This window comes from Larus michahellis, chromosome 9, assembly GCF_964199755.1.
Source record: "Larus michahellis chromosome 9, bLarMic1.1, whole genome shotgun sequence".
Taxonomy (NCBI): Eukaryota; Metazoa; Chordata; class Aves; order Charadriiformes; family Laridae; genus Larus; species Larus michahellis.
The window spans coordinates 4,902,708-4,920,571 of record NC_133904.1 but is presented as its reverse complement, the minus strand read 5'-3'; the positions used below and the strand labels follow the sequence as shown (position 1 = coordinate 4,920,571).

The window sequence follows — 17,864 nt, the reverse complement described above, 5'->3', positions numbered from 1 at the left end:
AAAACAAGCATCCAAGGAAATAAGTCTAGAGATAAAAATATGAAAATTCATCTATTCTGTTAAAGGCGAGGAAGGAAGAAAAATGTAAGAAAAAAAATTAAAAGTAACACTATAAAAAATTAAATCAAATTGAAATTAAAAAAGAAAAAAAAATGTGGGTCATTTAACTAACTATTCTCATACCGTTCTCATACTTCATGGCAATTTTAATGTTACTTCTCAGATACTTTCTAGTACGCACAGAGCCCGTCTCATCCTGCTCATTAGAGAACCAAAAAACTTGAAGAATAACTCATCCTCCCGCGGTTGTGAGCGCCTCTTGAAGACTAACCGGAGTCCTAATGTTTGAAGTCTACCTCACCACCGCAGTAACACGCATGGGGTCATCCAGAAGTTGCACACAAGATTAGATCAACAGGCTTTTTCAACAGCCTTAAAAACACCCAGCCAAATATTTTCATGCTGTATTACATGCTGCATCTCTTTCATAATATCCTGGAGACAGGTAGAACACTGGAAACACTACTACTGAGGCTTGCATTAACACATTAATTAACTTGTCCCTTGGGAAAAAGTTAAAAAAAAATAGACATCAGCAGCAGTAACGAGCTGCTTAGATTTGTACCATGTAAATGTCTCACTAGCTCGTAATCTTTAATTTTCCTGACATACAGTCTCCATAAAGTTGCTCAGCTATGCAGCTATTTCTGAGCATTGTACCTTATCTGCTACAAAACTGTTACAAAACACACCCTTATGACATTAAGTTAAGAAAAATGGGAAACGGTCAAGCTTTCAGGAAATTCTTTGTGAACTGGTCAGTTTATTTGTTACTGTCTGAGTTCAAGGTTTGATGAGTTTCCTTTGGGGGGGGGGGGAGGGGAGGGGAAATGCAAAAAAAAATTTGGGAGAAGATAACACATTTTAAATGACAAAGCTTTGGTGAAATTAAAAAATTCTTTTTTCAAGTGGTTCAGACCTGACACATGCCTTTCAGAACTCCTTGCTGTGCTATTTCATAAAGTCCAAAATCAGATTGCACTTAACAAGATTTCACATTGCTCAGGAATCACATGCCAGCCAGCCATGGTGGCTGTTACTTCTCTGTACCATCTTGGCTGCTGGTTCTCATCCCCAGTAGGGAATCACAGCACAAGTTCAACCACAAATGCTAAACGTGACCCAGACACAGCTGAGATACGATACTTAGCATTTCCAAAGAGAGGCAGCATTTAGGTCCTCATTTTTTGGACAAAGCAAAGAAGCTCTGGACACACCACAGTCCCAACCCCAAACAAGCCACTCCAACACATCCTTGAATAAAAGTCCAAAAATCACAATGGAGAGTGAAATAAACCAGTTTCAATGAGCAGCAAAGCCCCATTTTCGGGTTCTCAAGCACAGGACTTCACCATAAATTTCACCTGCCAAAGACAATGAGATAACACACACGATTGGAATCTGATTGTTTAAAGACTGTAACATAGCAGCTATACAATGTGTGCTAGGCCCCAGGATCCAATTATCTGAAATAAGAACAGCTTACATGAAGGATAAATTGGAAGCTCAAGGATCAAAATCACCAATTAATTCAGTAGTATCTACTCTGTGTTGCAGCATAAAATCGTTACTATTCAACTTAATGTGTGCAGTAGTGTTTAGCATGGAAGCGTGGGCATATTTAATACTTCTCTGCAGCACAGACCCAGGAAACCAATATGTCCTTTGCAATTAGTGCAGTGAGAAAGGAAGACCAGTTTCAGTTCTGCGAGGTGACTACGCCCTCAATTTCAAAGGCAAATAAATCTTCAGATTAGAACACAAGCACTTAAATGGCTATTTAGAAAAAGATCACATCTGAAACCCTTTGTCTGCCACATGTTGCTCATCTCCAAAACCCTTATAGACAAAGAGCTCCTCCAGTGACTCTTGACTCTGAAAAGAAACCATCACTGAAGTCCTTGAACAATATAGGTAAGAACCCTTACTATTAGATAAAATCCAGAGAAAGAGATGACAATTAGTGAGTAAGAGATACTGCAAAGTAAGGCTGCAGATTGTCTCACAAAAGGAAGGGCAATGTTTATGCGTTTCAGGTGTTATCTACACACACTTTCACGTCCAGGAAGCCCGAGCTCTAGGAAATGTTAAAAAATGAAAATTATTAGCCCTACTTGCAAAGAGAAAGTGTCCAAAATCCATTACCTGGGGACGAAGATGGAGTTGTGAAGGAAGTTCTCAAAGACTTTCCGGTACTCTGCTTCCTCCTTCTCAGCCTGTTTTTCTGCCTCTGTCTTGGGACAAGCACAACAAGGTCCTTTTTCTCCCCCACAGCCCTCTGGCTTGGTGGGTTCAGTAGCTTCTTCTGTATCAATGGTCCCATCAGCATACCTTCGAATTGGGACTTTATCTTAAAAGAAAAGAACAGAGGCAGCTCATTTCTCTTCTCTATTATGAATACAGCAACAATCCATGTTTGCCCATTCCCTTCTACTTGCTGCTATTCACATAAGCGTTGTGAAGCAGGGCGTAGGCTTTAACTCTTGTAAATAAAGTGCACTGGCATTTCAACACAACCATGTCTCCTTTTCCTACCTTTGGAGCAGTAATTGTGTCTGTAAAGGTAACTGTCCTGAGGTTGCTGCTGCCAGCGTACGATGTAATATGAGAGGTTGCCATTGGGAAGAGAGGGAGGATTCCATTTCACAATCAGCTGGGATGAGGAGTTGGATGCTGAAATAACATCCAAGGGAATGGATGGCACTGGAGGGGAAAAAAGAAAAAGGCGGCATTTAAACCTAGAGCATTCTACAACATATTCCGATGTAAGCTTTCAAAGTGAATCCCAATCCATTTCCATACAGCAAGAAAAAACAGCATCCTATTTCGAAGGAAAGATTTCCTACATACGCCCCACTAACAATGGTTATTAAGGGTTCAACTGTAACCATCTACAGTCCTTATCCGAATTTGTACTTAAAATTTACCTTTACCAATGGCACAACGTCTGAAATCTTAACTCCAAAAAATCCCCATGGTTCTCAATGAAAATAACGCTTGAACCACCACAGTTTTAATTCAAATCTTAATGCTGCTTTCATAGTTACTGAAACTTTTTAGCATTATGCACATCATGTGCACATAAATGTAGTTTCTGTGTTAACAGCAGAACTTGCATAATAATAGAATAAGCATACCTGCAGCGTTATATCTACCTCTTACCCAAGAGCCCAGGTCTCACCTGCAGCATTGGTTCGTATATACACAATTTCACTTTTTGCTCCATGAATATGATGGTTTTCCATCATCGTGAGGGTAACAGCCTTGACATAAATGGCGTATTGAGTCCAAGGTTTCAATCCCTGCAGTAGAATTCCAGGATTGTTCTCTTTGTTCGGTGGCAGGTCAACATCGACCATGTTCCAGCTATTGGAGCCACATGCATCTTGCCCATCGTATTCTGTCACATTTTTAAATGGTCTGAAACAATAAAATAAACAATTAGTACAAAATATTTATTTTTTCCTAAAAATAGTCATATATTTATGACAGTGCCTCACTTCAATGTTGCTCAGTAAAACAAATAAAGCTTATTTGTTTTCCATAGCAGAGCAAAACAGAATAAAATTCGTATTTATTTCCAAGCACTACAACATTGAGACATCAGCTTTAGCGGTGGGTCTTATCTTCATGCACTAGCAATAAGGGCTAGGTTCTCCAAGAATCTTACCCAAAACAGACAGTGAAATACTTCAGACATATTTAGGCTTTAGCTAACCATATATGAAACCGAAGCAACTCCAAACAGTTACTGATAGTGGCTGAGCTTTCTACCATAAAGAACCTAAACTTTCATGACTGGTCTTGACCAGTCCAACAGGCTTTTTTCCCCTTTTATTTCCACACAACACAAACACACTTACATAGTCATATACTTCTACTTTTCGTAAGTTGCAACACTGGTGCAAGAGCGTATGAAGTACTATTCTTGTTATTAATGACTATAGACTCATCAGGACTAAGCTTACTGCATCACAGTACACTGTCACAGTGATACTCTTTCTCAACTGATGCTGGACGTTAACAATTTGTGCTCTGCATCTCTCAGCCTTGCTCCGTATGTCATTACCAGCATTCTGAACCTCCCTTTCACACCTCCAAACTGCTTGGAGAGTTATTAGCGTCCTGATTTGCATTTCTGACTATTTTAAATCTGAGACACTACACGGACCTGCAATGGCAGAGACACCTCCCAAGAAATTAGGATGTCTCCAGCAACTGCCCACACCTTCATTATCAAGAGATGCTGATGCAGAAAACTACCAAAGCTAGATAATCTAAATAACTCCAAACCCTGAGCAGACAAGTCACTGAAGTGATAGGGCAAACTCCTAATCTCTGATGCTCTCTAGACAGTACTACGACTAGAGAAGGAAAAGATCTCAATAAACATGACGACTTAGGAAGAGCTCCAAATCGGACACCTGAGAACCGCCAAGCCATCCATCTCTTTTTTTTTTTTCTAAATTTGAAGCTTCCTGACGGATTTGGATTAATTTGTAGGCTTTAATCAAAACAATCCTCTTTTTAAAAGGGGGCTTGTGCTCCACCAAGAAAAGAGTTTGAACAAAAGTGGGATTTGAGGATGAAATACGTAAACTGGATGAGATATGCAAACTGCATGAACTAGGAATTACCCAAAGGACTTTGCTGACTAACATTTCTTGCTAGTAAACCAAAAGTCAGAATAGAAGTGTCTACTATCTCTTGCACTGTCCCAATTAGTCTCCGACGACATCTACTTACGCTTCTTTGTAGTAAACAGTGAAGCTAATGAGATCTCTGTAATCTGGAGGGCGATACCGTTCCCATGTTAGTTTAATCCGATTCTTAAGCGTAGTGTTGGAAACAAAACGCAGAATGTGGCTTTCACCTGCAATACGAAAAGACAAGACATGACAGAGTTAGCACCTATTAGTTTTTGCTGTTTCTTAGGTTTTAGCTAATTAGTCTTTCCAGTAGTGCCTATGATGCCACAGTGTAACAACAGCCTTTGTCTTTGTGGAGCTTCCTATTTCATCCTAATACGTTTGAGTGCTTGGGGGTAAGCAGTGACCTTGGCAAGCATTTTAGAATACGTTGGAGCTACTTATTATTTTTTCTGAAGTAGATTTCCTTTTAATGCATCATCAGAAAGCTCTTGAAAACTACTTCAGACTCTCCCTGAGCAAGGAATGGAAGTCCTGTTTATTCACAGGACTGGTTTGGAAGCACTAAATTCATCATCCAACTCCAATGCATACACAGAGCAGCAACTGGCCTCTGTGCTCTCACTTTCCAGGACAACTTTTGACAACTACAATTTGTTTTTCTAGGGAGTGAACAACATGGCAAGGACAAAGGAGTTTACATTCCTATTCAAGAGAGGCTGGACCAAGAACTCCAAAACTCAGTTCATATACGGCACAGCCATTTGATGGCAGCAGCTTCCAGCAACTCTTCTGAACAGAGCTGGATGGAAGCCGGCAGCTTTGAAATGAATGGCTTCCCACTACCAATTCACCGAGCTTTCCAATCCAAAACAAAATAGCATTTTAAAAACTTAATTCTTGGATGGAGAAATTGTGTTCTAAGTGTCAACTGTGAGTTAGCTTCTAATGTTCCATACAAGTCTCTGAAAATAAAGGGGTTTTCACCCTCATGTACACTGGCACTATTGGTGCTATCTTTTCAAAGGCAGTTGAGCTTTTGTTGATTCTTTTCCCCTTCTCAGAGTCAGAAAGCTTTCTGTAATGGTTTTTTTTTTTTTTTAAAAAAAACAGGCAGCGGCTGGCACTAGCCTCAGTAGTAGTAAGGACTGGCTGTGTGTCTGTAACTCCTCCAGGACTGCAAGCCTTTGCTCTATTGAATGTGCAAAGAATGGAGTGTGCTTACAACAAGGATCTATGCCATCTGCATTTATGCATCATGCCTAAAGAGACATTCAGCAGAGTACGTGTCCTAGTTTTGTAAACACCATCCAGAACAAGGGGACTTGACTTACACACAAGATCCATTTTAATTTACTCAGCTCCAAGAACACCACAAAAAGACCAAAGAAAAATGCGTTGTCAGTTCTAAGAGTTTGAGGTCAAATTTGTAAGCATTCTCTCCATCTCAATTCCTAGATGAGAGATTGCTTTTAGATGTGTTGGTTACACCTGGAGACCTGATGTGAAGATCACCAAAGCCAAAAGAGGATTTTCCAATAACTTTGACCATTCCAGAATCCAAAATGAAATGCAGAGACACTGAAGTTTAGGAACACTGTAGAACACTAAAGCCTGTTCTCAACTCAGAAGTAAATAATTTGGAAACAAAGCACAGATAATTGCATTTACAACAAGCATTTCTAGCAACAAGGTACAATATTCGGCAGGAGGTGAAAAGAAGCTTGAACATAAACAGAAACTGTGTTGGTATCTATGGAATTGTTATTCAGCAGCCTCATTATCAAGAAAGAGTAGGTATCTGAGCAAGGAAAATAGCTATAATGATGTACATTTGCAAAGGAAACAGAGAGACTGCTGCTCGTTGGATATACCAGAACACTAGATTTTATTTCTCATTTCCCAGGTATGTTCCGATTGTTATACGATGCTGCTGTCACAAAAAAAGGGTATGTGGAAAGCAGTCATCTTCATCAAATGGCTTTTCCAGATGAGATAGTGACTGTGTAACCACATCATTTTCCACACAAGTGAACGTACTTTCACAGCTACATTTCAAAAACTGAACAAGTAGAAAACCTGAAAGCCTATTCTAATTTCTAAACCCCAAATATTGTAATGGTCAACAACCTGGCAGTGTGTTGGGGGTTTTTTTGGTGACCCCCTCCTATGCAGTTTGCCTCAAGATCTTTTGTTGTTGTTTGTATACTTACAAGAGGCTCTCTCCCCATTGTTCCTTGGATTTATATCTCCTTTGCTCTGTCGTCCCTTGGTTCCTGAAACTTCCTCCATGCGGTAAATCTCAGAAACGCACAGTTTAGGATTAAATGCAAAGTACATTTTTCCCTCCTTGATCGTCAAATTATGATGGTTCCAGTCCCACAGCTGCTGAAGATTGTGGTTGTCAAGCACGTAGAAGGAATAATTCCTAGAAAGAAATTTTTGAAGGAAAAACATTAGTTTTAATTCATAGCCAATTCCAACCAAGAATACCTTAACATAAGCAAACTTTAAAACACTTGTGTTTTAACACTTAAAGTTTTAACCAACTTTAAAAAACTTGGTGTTTCCTCTTATTACTTTAAATTGGTCTTCAGCAGAGTAAAAGATTTTCTTCTCTCGCACGGAGCAAGTTTTCCCTAAATGTTCACTTCAGTCAGAGGGCAGGGAAATGACTATAACACAGGACTCCAAGGCTGACACCACACCATGTAAAGCCCACTCCAACATGTGTTTTAATAATTCCATAGAAGCTGCTATGAGGAATATAAATCCACGTCCTCTGAACAGCAGGTCTCTACACTGGATTTTCCATTTTGCGGCAAACGGGAAGCAATAACCTCACATACGTTATGGGAAGAAAAGCACAGTGAGGTTCTGACAATAAAATAAAATCGTGAACACAGATGTCTTGCTTATGTGTACAAAAGCAACTGTAAGAGTTTGCACAGTGAGGTTTCCTTGCCTCTTAGTTTACCTCTCGGCCCAATGAAGATTTCCTACGTTGTGCCAAGTACAGTCACGCCTATACATCAAAACCTGACTGTAAACAGTTGCACTGACTGCACAGCACAGGATCCACACTTCAAAGCACAGAACTAACTATACTGGCAGCAGAATGTGCCAAGCCCATTCCCTAAGCACAGCAGTGGAATAACATGAACATCTTTTATTTCCACAGATACTACATGCAAAATTGTGAGTGTAAATCCTATTATATATTAAGAAATTCCTGGTACCACTCAATTGTGCTGAATTGGCAAAAAAAACCAGGTGCAGCAAAAGCAAGATTACAGGCTCTGCATCAGCAGCAAGACAACGCCTGCAAAGACACTGACGTTTTGGGATAGTAGCAGCAGGAACACGCAATTGGGAAATGAGTTAAAGGTCTGTGTAGCTGATGAACCTAAATCAAACCAACCCATCATCACAGCACGTATTATACTCTTCTGTGGAGAGTCCCACCAACGTTAACTACATCAGCATAGAATCCATTATTAACACAATGAAGCCTTGCAACCTCTGCAAGCCATTTAGCATTGGTAAGCCCAAGTCTAGATAAACTAGACTTTCTACAAATCCTTTTAACTACACTCGGAGTTTCTGAAGGGTAACATGGCAGACAAACCATGGGGCTCATCAGAAGCTGACATACTACTCATTTACCGTTTTCCTTCAACTACGTCATTTAAAGTTTAACATTAATTCCTCCCTTACCCAGCCTGAAGTGAAAACTGCGCATTCTGCTTGCAATCTGCGCAGACCACGGTTGCGGTTTCTTCTATCATACCAAAATGCTGAGAGTATTTTCACAACAATGTGAAAGAGAAGTGGTTTCTCCTATTTCCAACTGTCTCCCAATTATCCAGGACTTGATTGCTAATGAAGTCGATATACCTGGTATCACTTCCGACAGATGCTGACAAGAATGTGCTCAGTAGACGAGGGAGCACATACATGTTTGTGCTTTAAATGCATCTTGCCAGGACAGAACAAGGATGCTAAACTGGCATGTGGGATTTGACAGACATCACCAAAAAACTGTGTTTGAGACACTTATTACACTGTAACAGATGACTAAAATCCCTGCAGCTCCCTGTGCACTGCTAAAAAGAAGGCATTTCACCATAATTAGCCACATGATTAAGTGATGGCAACTAAGCTTTTCAGGAAAGACCCAAAAAACTGGATTCAGATTGAACACAATAAACAGAGGTGTGGCTCCACGACTACAGAAACCATCTGAAATATTTAATAACAGCCTAGCCTGTCTCCTGCTCACAACTGTGGCAATTAGGCTTTAGACACCAGAGATAATTCTTGCATTAAAGCAATGTGGCTAAGCTTTCAAGAGTGTGAATAAACGAGGCAAATCAAGCACACACCGGTGCTTTCCACAACTGCACAGCGACTGGGCCAGAGCTGGGAGTTACTGTGGCTCATACGGTAAAGCCATCTGCACAAGTTGGAGCAGCCATCTGAGGCAAGGCAAACAGGTCCTAAGGGTTCATATCTACACTGGAAGTATAAATTAGCAGAAGTCTTTCTAGCAATATTCAAAGCACCGGGGAAAGCACATTGGGAGGGCTATACACAGTCTCAGTCACAGGGGAGGTGCAGTGCTGCATGGCTTGAAAGGTGGTGCAGAGGGCAACCAGAGCGCACTTAGGGCTTACGTTAAAAATACAGTTATAAAAGATTATATCAGACTTTGGCTCTAACAGCCTTGGAAAAAAATCACGATGCCAAGGAAGATAGCACATAAAGAATGAAAGATTCACTGTAGGAAAACAAAGCGCACTGTCAATCAAACCCTCGAGACAGTAACTAAGGGAATGACTAGAAATTATGCTCCTGAGGGACAGGCCAAACCTCTGAACAGGAGCAGGAGGCACATCTGGTCCCAGGCTTGCCATAAAAAACCCCAAGATGACCTGCAGAACCCATGCACACCCCCAGGAGAGAATTCCCACAGCACGATGTGCATCCCCAACTGCAGAGCACCCACAGCCACCTAATTATTGACTGCATACAATAAAACCCTGCTTCGCACTGTTATCTGCGCGCAATGCTACATCTGTGCACATTCACCCATCATAAAGCTATGAGGCAGAACATGAGATCCAAACCAAAAGGAGATGGCTGTGATGAAAATGTTTCAACAAGATTTCAATCATTCTTTATCCCCCTCCATAGTGTACAGGACACAAAAGGCTCCTGAAAGGGGTAACAACCACATAAGTACACTGAGTAAGAGAGCAAGGCATGATCCGTGAAGGCAAGAGACTTGCACCAAAAAAGGAATGAGAAGTGGCAGAGGATGGTGAATGAGAGCAGGGGATGAGCTGGCTACTGAAGACGATCAGGCAGCAGAGGTTTATGGCAGGGTGACTACCCTGGGACAAGACAGTAACCCTGCAGGACATACAGACTAGAAGACATTCATCTCTCAATGCTACAAATGGCGAGAAAGACAGAAAATCCCACTAGACCAGATAGCTGGGACATCAACCAGCACGAGGCAGGAGAAAAGGAAAACCCTTACTGCTTTACATACACAAAACATGCCACATGTTGGCTACGAACTGTCTATTAACATGGTATATGTTCTACACCTGTATCACAGCGTGACCCTGATCCCTGATGAGGAACTGACAACAACAGTCAAACATACATAGCACAGCACCACGACAGAGAACAATACCTGAACAAAATACTCCATTTGACAGTCTCTCTTTAAACAGGTTCCTTCTTCACCATTTTTCTACAAGCCTGAACTTTATCAAATTTCCAAAACGTTGCTAGTGCTGGTATATTCTTTTGCTTGCATTTGCCCACCAGCACTTCAAACAGAACCACTGAGGTTATTAACAGAATATCTGTCTCCAATAGATACTTGCACACATCTTGCTAATGTAAATTGTAAGCAACTTAGAAACAGCTGACTTTGGCCAAGAATTGCATCTCCACTGGCAAATACATGGGTAGGAAACTAGGGGCTTTTATACTAACCCATGGATTTGGAAGTAATGCACCTTACCAATACTAAAGTTCGGTGTTTCCTCGTCCAGTTCAGAAAGGTAAACTGATGAGCTTCTTAACACATCCCCCCACACACACACACCCTGCCCCCGCCATCCCAGCCTCACACTGCAATGTACAAACTCCTCAACTCACTTTTTGAAATTTCGCTTACGCGTGGATGGCTGAGAAACAGCATCTTCAGAGACTCCCCTCAAACAAAATGAAGCTGAGGAGCATTCACTCCCCCCGTAGGAGCCTGCCACTGCAGCCATGCTCACCACCTGTGTTTGCCACCAGCCTGGAGGGCGTTATTCATTCCTAAAACTCTCTCACACACAGCACGTCTGCTTTATTGAAATGTTCTGGCTAGAACAAGCCTTGCCGCTATTGTGCCGACTCTGAATTCACCGTAATCTGACAATAATGATCCCAGGAAAACAAACCGTAAAGTCTTCAGAGAGGAGCCGTACAACAGCTAGAGATCCTGTTCACACCTTCCAACAAGCCTGACAGCTACTGATGCCTCTGCTTCAAAATGATGGAGTAAATGGGAGGGTTGTTTTGCTTTTATAGAAACTGTCCCCAGTTTGCTGCAGAAGTTGAAACACAACGTCAGCAGCCGATCAGTACCACAACAGGAACTGTGCCTCAGCCACTGTCTCCTCACTTGCTCCTGAAGGCCACAAATTGCTCATTTTCTAAGTACCCAACCTGGAGATGTTTTGAGAAGTGCTGCCCACATGCCATCCATCAACACAGCAGCTGCAGCTGATGACAGCGAACACACAGCACCCCGGCAGAAGGGCCTGGCAGAGCCAATGCCAGACTAAGAATCAAAACCCTGCAACGGACACCGAGACCCCTGCAGCACATCTCCATTGCACGATCCCTATTTGCAAAGGGAAATTTTTTTCTTGCTGTGGGAGCAACATTCACTATGGACATGGTGTTCAAAAGAGACAACGAATACTCTGAAAACAAACAAACTGCCTCTAAACTTTCCAATTTTTGTGATAACCAAGGCAGGCACAAGCAACTGAATAAGGAAGAAAGAAATACTGAGGTACTGTTTTGTTAGTCCAGTTCAATTAAAAAAAAAAAAAAAAAAGAGATGGTGGTGGTGGGGTCAGTTGTGTAATGAACAACCATCGTCATAGATCTTAAGTTAACCTCCCTCTCACCCCCAAGGCAACGCTGGCATAAACAGCTATTGTTCCAGCAGGCCGGTACTTCCCAGGTTAAGACCCTACTCCCCGTTGTTCGTAACTCCACCAAAGTTCAAGCTCAGTTCTTCCTTGCCAGGTGCCTACTTCCATCTTAGTATTTTCGGAAACGTTATTTAGACTGTGGTAAGGCCTAAATTATGCTAGGCGTTTTCCAAGCAAAGAGACTGCCCCTGACCCAAAGTATGTAACTGCAGTAATTTCCAAGCACGGGTGAATTTTAGCGCAAGTAGCTCTGTACTATGTATCTGTTTTACCTCCCCTACTCAGCCCGATTTTCCTCTTCAAAGCCGCACCATTTACTTCTCTATTTGGAAAATCGATTTAAAAACCTGCCATTTCCCCTCATATCAGCCCTTCTTGCTGACATACAAACATAGTTACCACTTGAAACACAAAGCTAAACTCAAATTTAAGGAGAGCACGGGAGAGAGGAAGAGAGAAGAAAAGACAAATTGATAATTGGAGTATCTGTGAGAGCACGCCACATCGTAAGTGGGCTGAATGAGCCTTGTGCTCGGCAAAATGACAAGCCTCTAGGATTTGCAATTAGAAACAAGCTTTTCCGTAGAGCCAATGTTCTTACTGAAAAAAGACAGTGTGCTTTTCAAGTGCAGGATGAAGGGCTGCCCTTTAACTCGCTCTGTCAGATGGTGGAATTTTAAGAATTTAAGGCTGACCAAAGACTAGCCTGAGAGAAAAGAGGGAGGTTGCGAAGAATCCCTCATGCTGTAACTTTATCCTGTTGGGGCAGATAAATCAGACACAAGCAACCTTTCCCATGACCCTCCCACCACCTTTTCTTATATGATTTCCCAAAATTCTTCATTTAATAGTTCTGTCATTACTGACGCAGACTTATTTCTCCCAGAGAACACTTGTTTAAACTTGGGGTGGCTACTTGATTGAGGAAGAGAAAGAGCAAGGCAGTTTGCTGAAGGACCATCACCACACCTCAGCACTGCAAGTTCTGTGGAGATAAAAACTTTTGTCTCAGCTGCCTTTTACCACCATAGGAAAACAGGAGTCACATACAGCAAAAAGTATCACACATTGTGTCATTATACACTTTACAGAAGCCATATAACCCACAGCAAACATTTCAGAGCATCAGCTTTACTTTTCCTGACCAGTGTTTTTTCTGCTCAGGAGATAATTCATTTAATGTTAGCATTTCAAGTCGTTGCAAACAATTGCAACTTGCAAACAATTTCATACAAGATGGGTCACTTGCAGTTTCAATCTCTGGTTAGCAAAGGTTCAAGGTTTCCTTTCAGCTGACATTCTCCACAGAAGTCTGCTAAAAGCCAACGGTAAAGAGTTGCAAGGAAATCCAATTGTTTCTGAAGATGCTCTTTTCTCAATAAAATAGAGCAAAAAGAACAAAGACACTTTATCAAAGTAAAGAATCTTCCTAGAAAAACCTAAAGTGAAAAGCAACAGCAAAGTTACCATAAAAATACTTTTAATATACTCAATTTAATCTGCTGATTTGGATAGTAATCCAAATGAGCGGTGACTGTGCAAGAGCGTTCATTAGGAGAAAAACGCTGTATATTAGTGGAAGAGAGGATTCTTTAAGTGGTACATAAATGCTTATCAGGAGACTTAATTCTCTGTGGCTTTCTATTAAAGTGAAATTGCATCTACAAATATCTGAACACTCACCCGTCCACCTGTTCCTCTCCCAGAATATACCGCAGGTTCTTCAAGAAAGACAGGGAGACTAACGCATGGGAATGGCGAATCTTCACATACCCTGTTACTGTCTCGATCAGACCCATAAAGTTCTCCAGTTCTGAGGCGATATTATCTGCAGTAAGAAAAATGTAATTTTATTGTTGCAGAATTCATAGCTTTAACTGCTATTCTGATTAATGCAGTATTAGTTCAGTAAAAGAAAATGTTTGTATTTGTTGCTTTTGAAAATGAGAGACGCTGGTATTCCTCCCCCAGTAACAGTTGCCTGTGCGGACAGATGGTTGAAGGGCAAAATAAAGCCACAGAGCAACAGTGGAAAACCAGTCTTGCTTTTCCAAACTGGTATACCTGCTTTTTCCATGGACATTGCACTCTGAAGCCAGCACCAAATGTTGAGCCAGCATTCTGGCAGGGATGAAAAGACCCTTGTGTAAATGTACACATCCATGAGACTGGAACTGCTCTTCGGTTTCAGAGCAAAGCTCAGGCAGAAAGCTCCATTGGAAAAGAGAATGAGACTGAAGATGAAGAGGTGGAGGTAGTGCACTACTGGTCTTCTCTGGGGCATAAAGCACTGCTTTCAGTGACCTAAAAAGATTTGGCTACAAAACTGAGAACTCTTGATGAAACAGCAAAGATAAAAACCATAAGGACGTCCTCATGCCATGGAGCATATTCCATATATCTTGCTAAAGGTGATTTTCTGTGATAAATTATTAAAACGACTGCAGAGCAAGCTCTACTCTTCAGTATTGTCCCCTCGCTAGGAACTGTACTGTCCCTGCCTAGGTCTGCAGTGCCCCATCAAGGGGTACCAGGGGGCCACCAGGCTCAAGCTTTGTACTCCTTGCCTCCAGTGATCCCTGGCCCATGCCCATTGCCTGGTGTCATTATCCTGTGAAGTTACACTGCAGTTGTGAGGGGAAGTATTTTAGCATTCAGGATGGGAGAAGCTGCTATGGGGTGTGATTGCTGACATAAAAACCCAAGGTCCTAACAGATGGCTGGGAAGCCCAATTACCAAATACCAATGGTTGGTTCCCATACCAAATAAGCTGGGAGAAAGGAGATGCTCCTCAGCACTCTAAGGAGTCTTAAAAAATACCTGTAGCAGTGGGACCATGGATGAAATAATCTACGTGCTGCTGTTTCTAAACCCTAGACTTCTAAACTCTCTAAACCCTTTAATTCAGCAGGAGAAAGGGAATCAAATATATCTCAATCTCTCAACCTTATTCATGAAACCAAAAAGGACCTTCCATAGGGAGATACATCTCCGATGAAAACTAACAGTGATTTTAACTCTGCTTTTAAGAGCTCATCAACTGTCAACGCTTCCCTGGCTGATGAATCATTGCTCTGACAAATTTAATCCAGAGCTTGTTCAAGACATGTGACAAAAGTGGCCAGCTCACTAATGATGACCATCCAGAGGCACAGCACTAGGCTTATATGAGCTCTCAGCACACTGGATTCCATGTTTTACCAAGACACCACACCTTGTCTTAAAAAGCGAGGATATGCAGACTTACAGTGCCATGCCTTACTTGCAGACAAGTTATTCACCTACCCAGATTCAAGGATTTTCAACTTTTCCACCTTCTTGGGGCTTTATCATTCCTTTGGGACTATTGCTCATCCCACTGCCTAATCCTGGTTCCCTGTCCTGCCAAAAAAAGCTAACAAAAGCACCAGCTTTTGCTGCCTTGTAACTTGGTAGCTGACTACCTCTTCCATCTGCGTGTTGGCGAATGGCGCTACAGTGGGCCAAATCAAACAGCAGCACTGCTATGGGACTGGAAAACAAACAGTTTGCTGAGTTTTTAATGTTCTTATCATTATGCTGACAGACAAAAGGAAAAAATATTAAAAGCAGCCTTATCAGAAGTTCATAAAGAGAGGGCAACCACTTACTTCCACGACGGATGTTAATCAGCAGATTTCCCTTGAGAATCGTGCATCCCTGCAACATTTGTGCTGACGTGACGGAGTCAATGGTCTTCGTTTTCCCGTCCTCACAAATTTTGGGGCAAGGCCCCTCACAAGGACTGCAGAACATGCTGTGAGGAAAGAAAGGGAGAGCAAAAAAATAAGAACGATATGCAACTCTGGACTGCTTTGAGTTAAATTTTGAAAGACGTTTCCTTCCAAAGCTTAGACAAATCCTTCATGCTAGAATGAAAGTTACGATATGTGTGCAGAGGGCTGCAGATAACTTAGCACACTTGCCCACTGGACTCCCGAGAGGCTGGAGCATCGTGCCTCCCATTTACAACAACATGGGAGTGAATGAATGGACCCATATCCTCTGTCTGCCAGCTTCCGAAAGGCTTTGTGGTCCTTCCAAAGTGGAAGGTGCTTCAGGTAAAACCCACTGCCCTTGCACTTGTGCATTTAGTCAAAATTACACCCAGAAAGACCACCCTTCTCATCTATGCAGACAGCCTCAGAGTGCTGTTGGAAGTTTCAGCTAATCCAGGCCCAACCTCCAGAACAGGCCAGCCATGTTCATGGCAACTGTCATGAGTGATGTGGAGAAAGCCAACAGTGAATTACTCCCTATTTCTTACAGCATAACAGGAATTAAAACAGCAAGTTTAAAAAAAACAGGACACATCTTGATGCGAGGCAAAACTAATTTGCAACAAGAATTGGGAAAGACAGGCCAGAAGTCTAAGCAGGTTCAAAATGGACTACAGAGAGAATAAGAACAGGTCCACCACTGACTATAAAACACCAAGACAGACACAGCCCCGAACTCAGAGAAATCGGATTGCCAGAAGCTGGGAGGAAACACTGAAGTGCAGGCTCACTTATCCTCCTTCTTATGCTCACGAGCACTCATAACCATTTTTTAGCGGAATGACAACTCAGGCCAGCCTAGCCTTTGGTGACAGAAGCTTTTTAAAGGTTCCATGTTATACTGTCTGTTTACTCATCTCAAAATTGAACACTTCATGTGCGCACAGAACATGCCCTCTGATCACTCCTCCTGGTAAATAAGGCCTTCTCCATACCCTGGGTAACCAGGTCTCCTGTTGCCTTCCGGGGAGAGAGGGCCCACATTTCCCTACTCTTCCTTTTACCGCTGACATACCTGCAGAAGCTTTTCTTGTTGCCCTTGACATTCCTGGCCAGATTTTTCTGTCAGGGCTTTAGCTTTCCTAACCTGATCCCTGGCTGCTCCGACAATTTCTCTGTATTCCTCCAAGACTACCTGTCCTTGCTTCCATGCCCTGTAGGCTTCCTTTTAGTGTTTGAGCTTGTCCAAGAGCTCCTTGTTCATCCATGCAGGCTTCCTGGCATTTTTGCCTGACTTCCTCTTTGTTAGGATACATCACTCCTGAGCTTGGAGGAAGTGATCCTTGAATATTAACCAGCTTTCCTGGGCCCCTTGTCCCTCCAGGGCTTTATCCCATGGTACTCTACCAAGCAGATCCCTCAAGAGGCTAAAGTCCACTCTCCTGAAGTCCAGGGCAGTGAGCTTGCTGTGTGCCCTTCTCACTGTCCTAAGAATCTTGAACTCCATCATTTCATGGTCACTGCAGCCAAGGCTGCCCTTGAGATTCACATTCCGCATCAGCCCCTCCTTGTTGGTGAAAACAAGGTCCAGCACAGCTCCTCTCCTCATTCACTCCTCTACCACTTGCAGAAGGAAGTCAGAGCATTCCAGGAACATCCTGGATTGCTTATGCCCTGCTGCCTTGTCCCTCCAACAGTTATCGGGGTGGCTGAAGTTCCCCATGAGGACAACCAGGGCTTGTGAACATGAGGCTGGCTCCTATCTTTCTATAAAGGGCCTCAGCTGCAGTATTCCTGGTCGGGTGGCCTGTAGCAGACCTCCACTATAATGTCACCTGTCCCTGCCCCCACCTTAACAATAAAAGGAAGAAGCTTCCTTTTTTTCAGTAGTAAGCTCTTATTTCAAAACCCTGCACTATAACATGCCACAAACCACTAAAAGCTGCCGACACAAGCAAGAGGCATTTCAACTAAATGTACAAAGAATGCTGGAAACGCTTTCCATTTGCAACTATTTGTTAACACCACCTCTGGGGAACAAAACATTCACTGGCCTTGAGTTACAGCTCCTTTCAATCTTTGCAGCAGCGCACAACACTGAGATAAGACAGGATGGCCACGCACTTCAGTGTAAGCACTTCAAACAGCTGGTACTACAAGCTCAAGTAGATAACAAAAGAAACAT

At 42.3% G+C, this 17,864-nt stretch overlaps 1 protein-coding gene across 2 annotated transcripts in view; it reads right to left on the bottom strand.

Annotated features, from left to right (window-relative positions):
• Positions 1-17,864, bottom strand: part of IGF1R (insulin like growth factor 1 receptor) — a 190,122-nt gene that overhangs the window by 27,548 nt on the left and 144,710 nt on the right. For both annotated transcript variants that reach the window (XM_074601120.1, XM_074601121.1), the window contains exons 5-11: positions 15,572-15,717; positions 13,625-13,769; positions 6,923-7,137; positions 4,807-4,933; positions 3,242-3,480; positions 2,596-2,763; positions 2,206-2,410 (exon numbers count right to left, since the gene is read on the bottom strand). In XM_074601120.1, the coding sequence (XP_074457221.1) occupies positions 2,206-2,410; positions 2,596-2,763; positions 3,242-3,480; positions 4,807-4,933; positions 6,923-7,137; positions 13,625-13,769; positions 15,572-15,717 (1,245 nt within the window). The remainder of the gene's footprint in view (positions 1-2,205; positions 2,411-2,595; positions 2,764-3,241; positions 3,481-4,806; positions 4,934-6,922; positions 7,138-13,624; positions 13,770-15,571; positions 15,718-17,864) is intronic.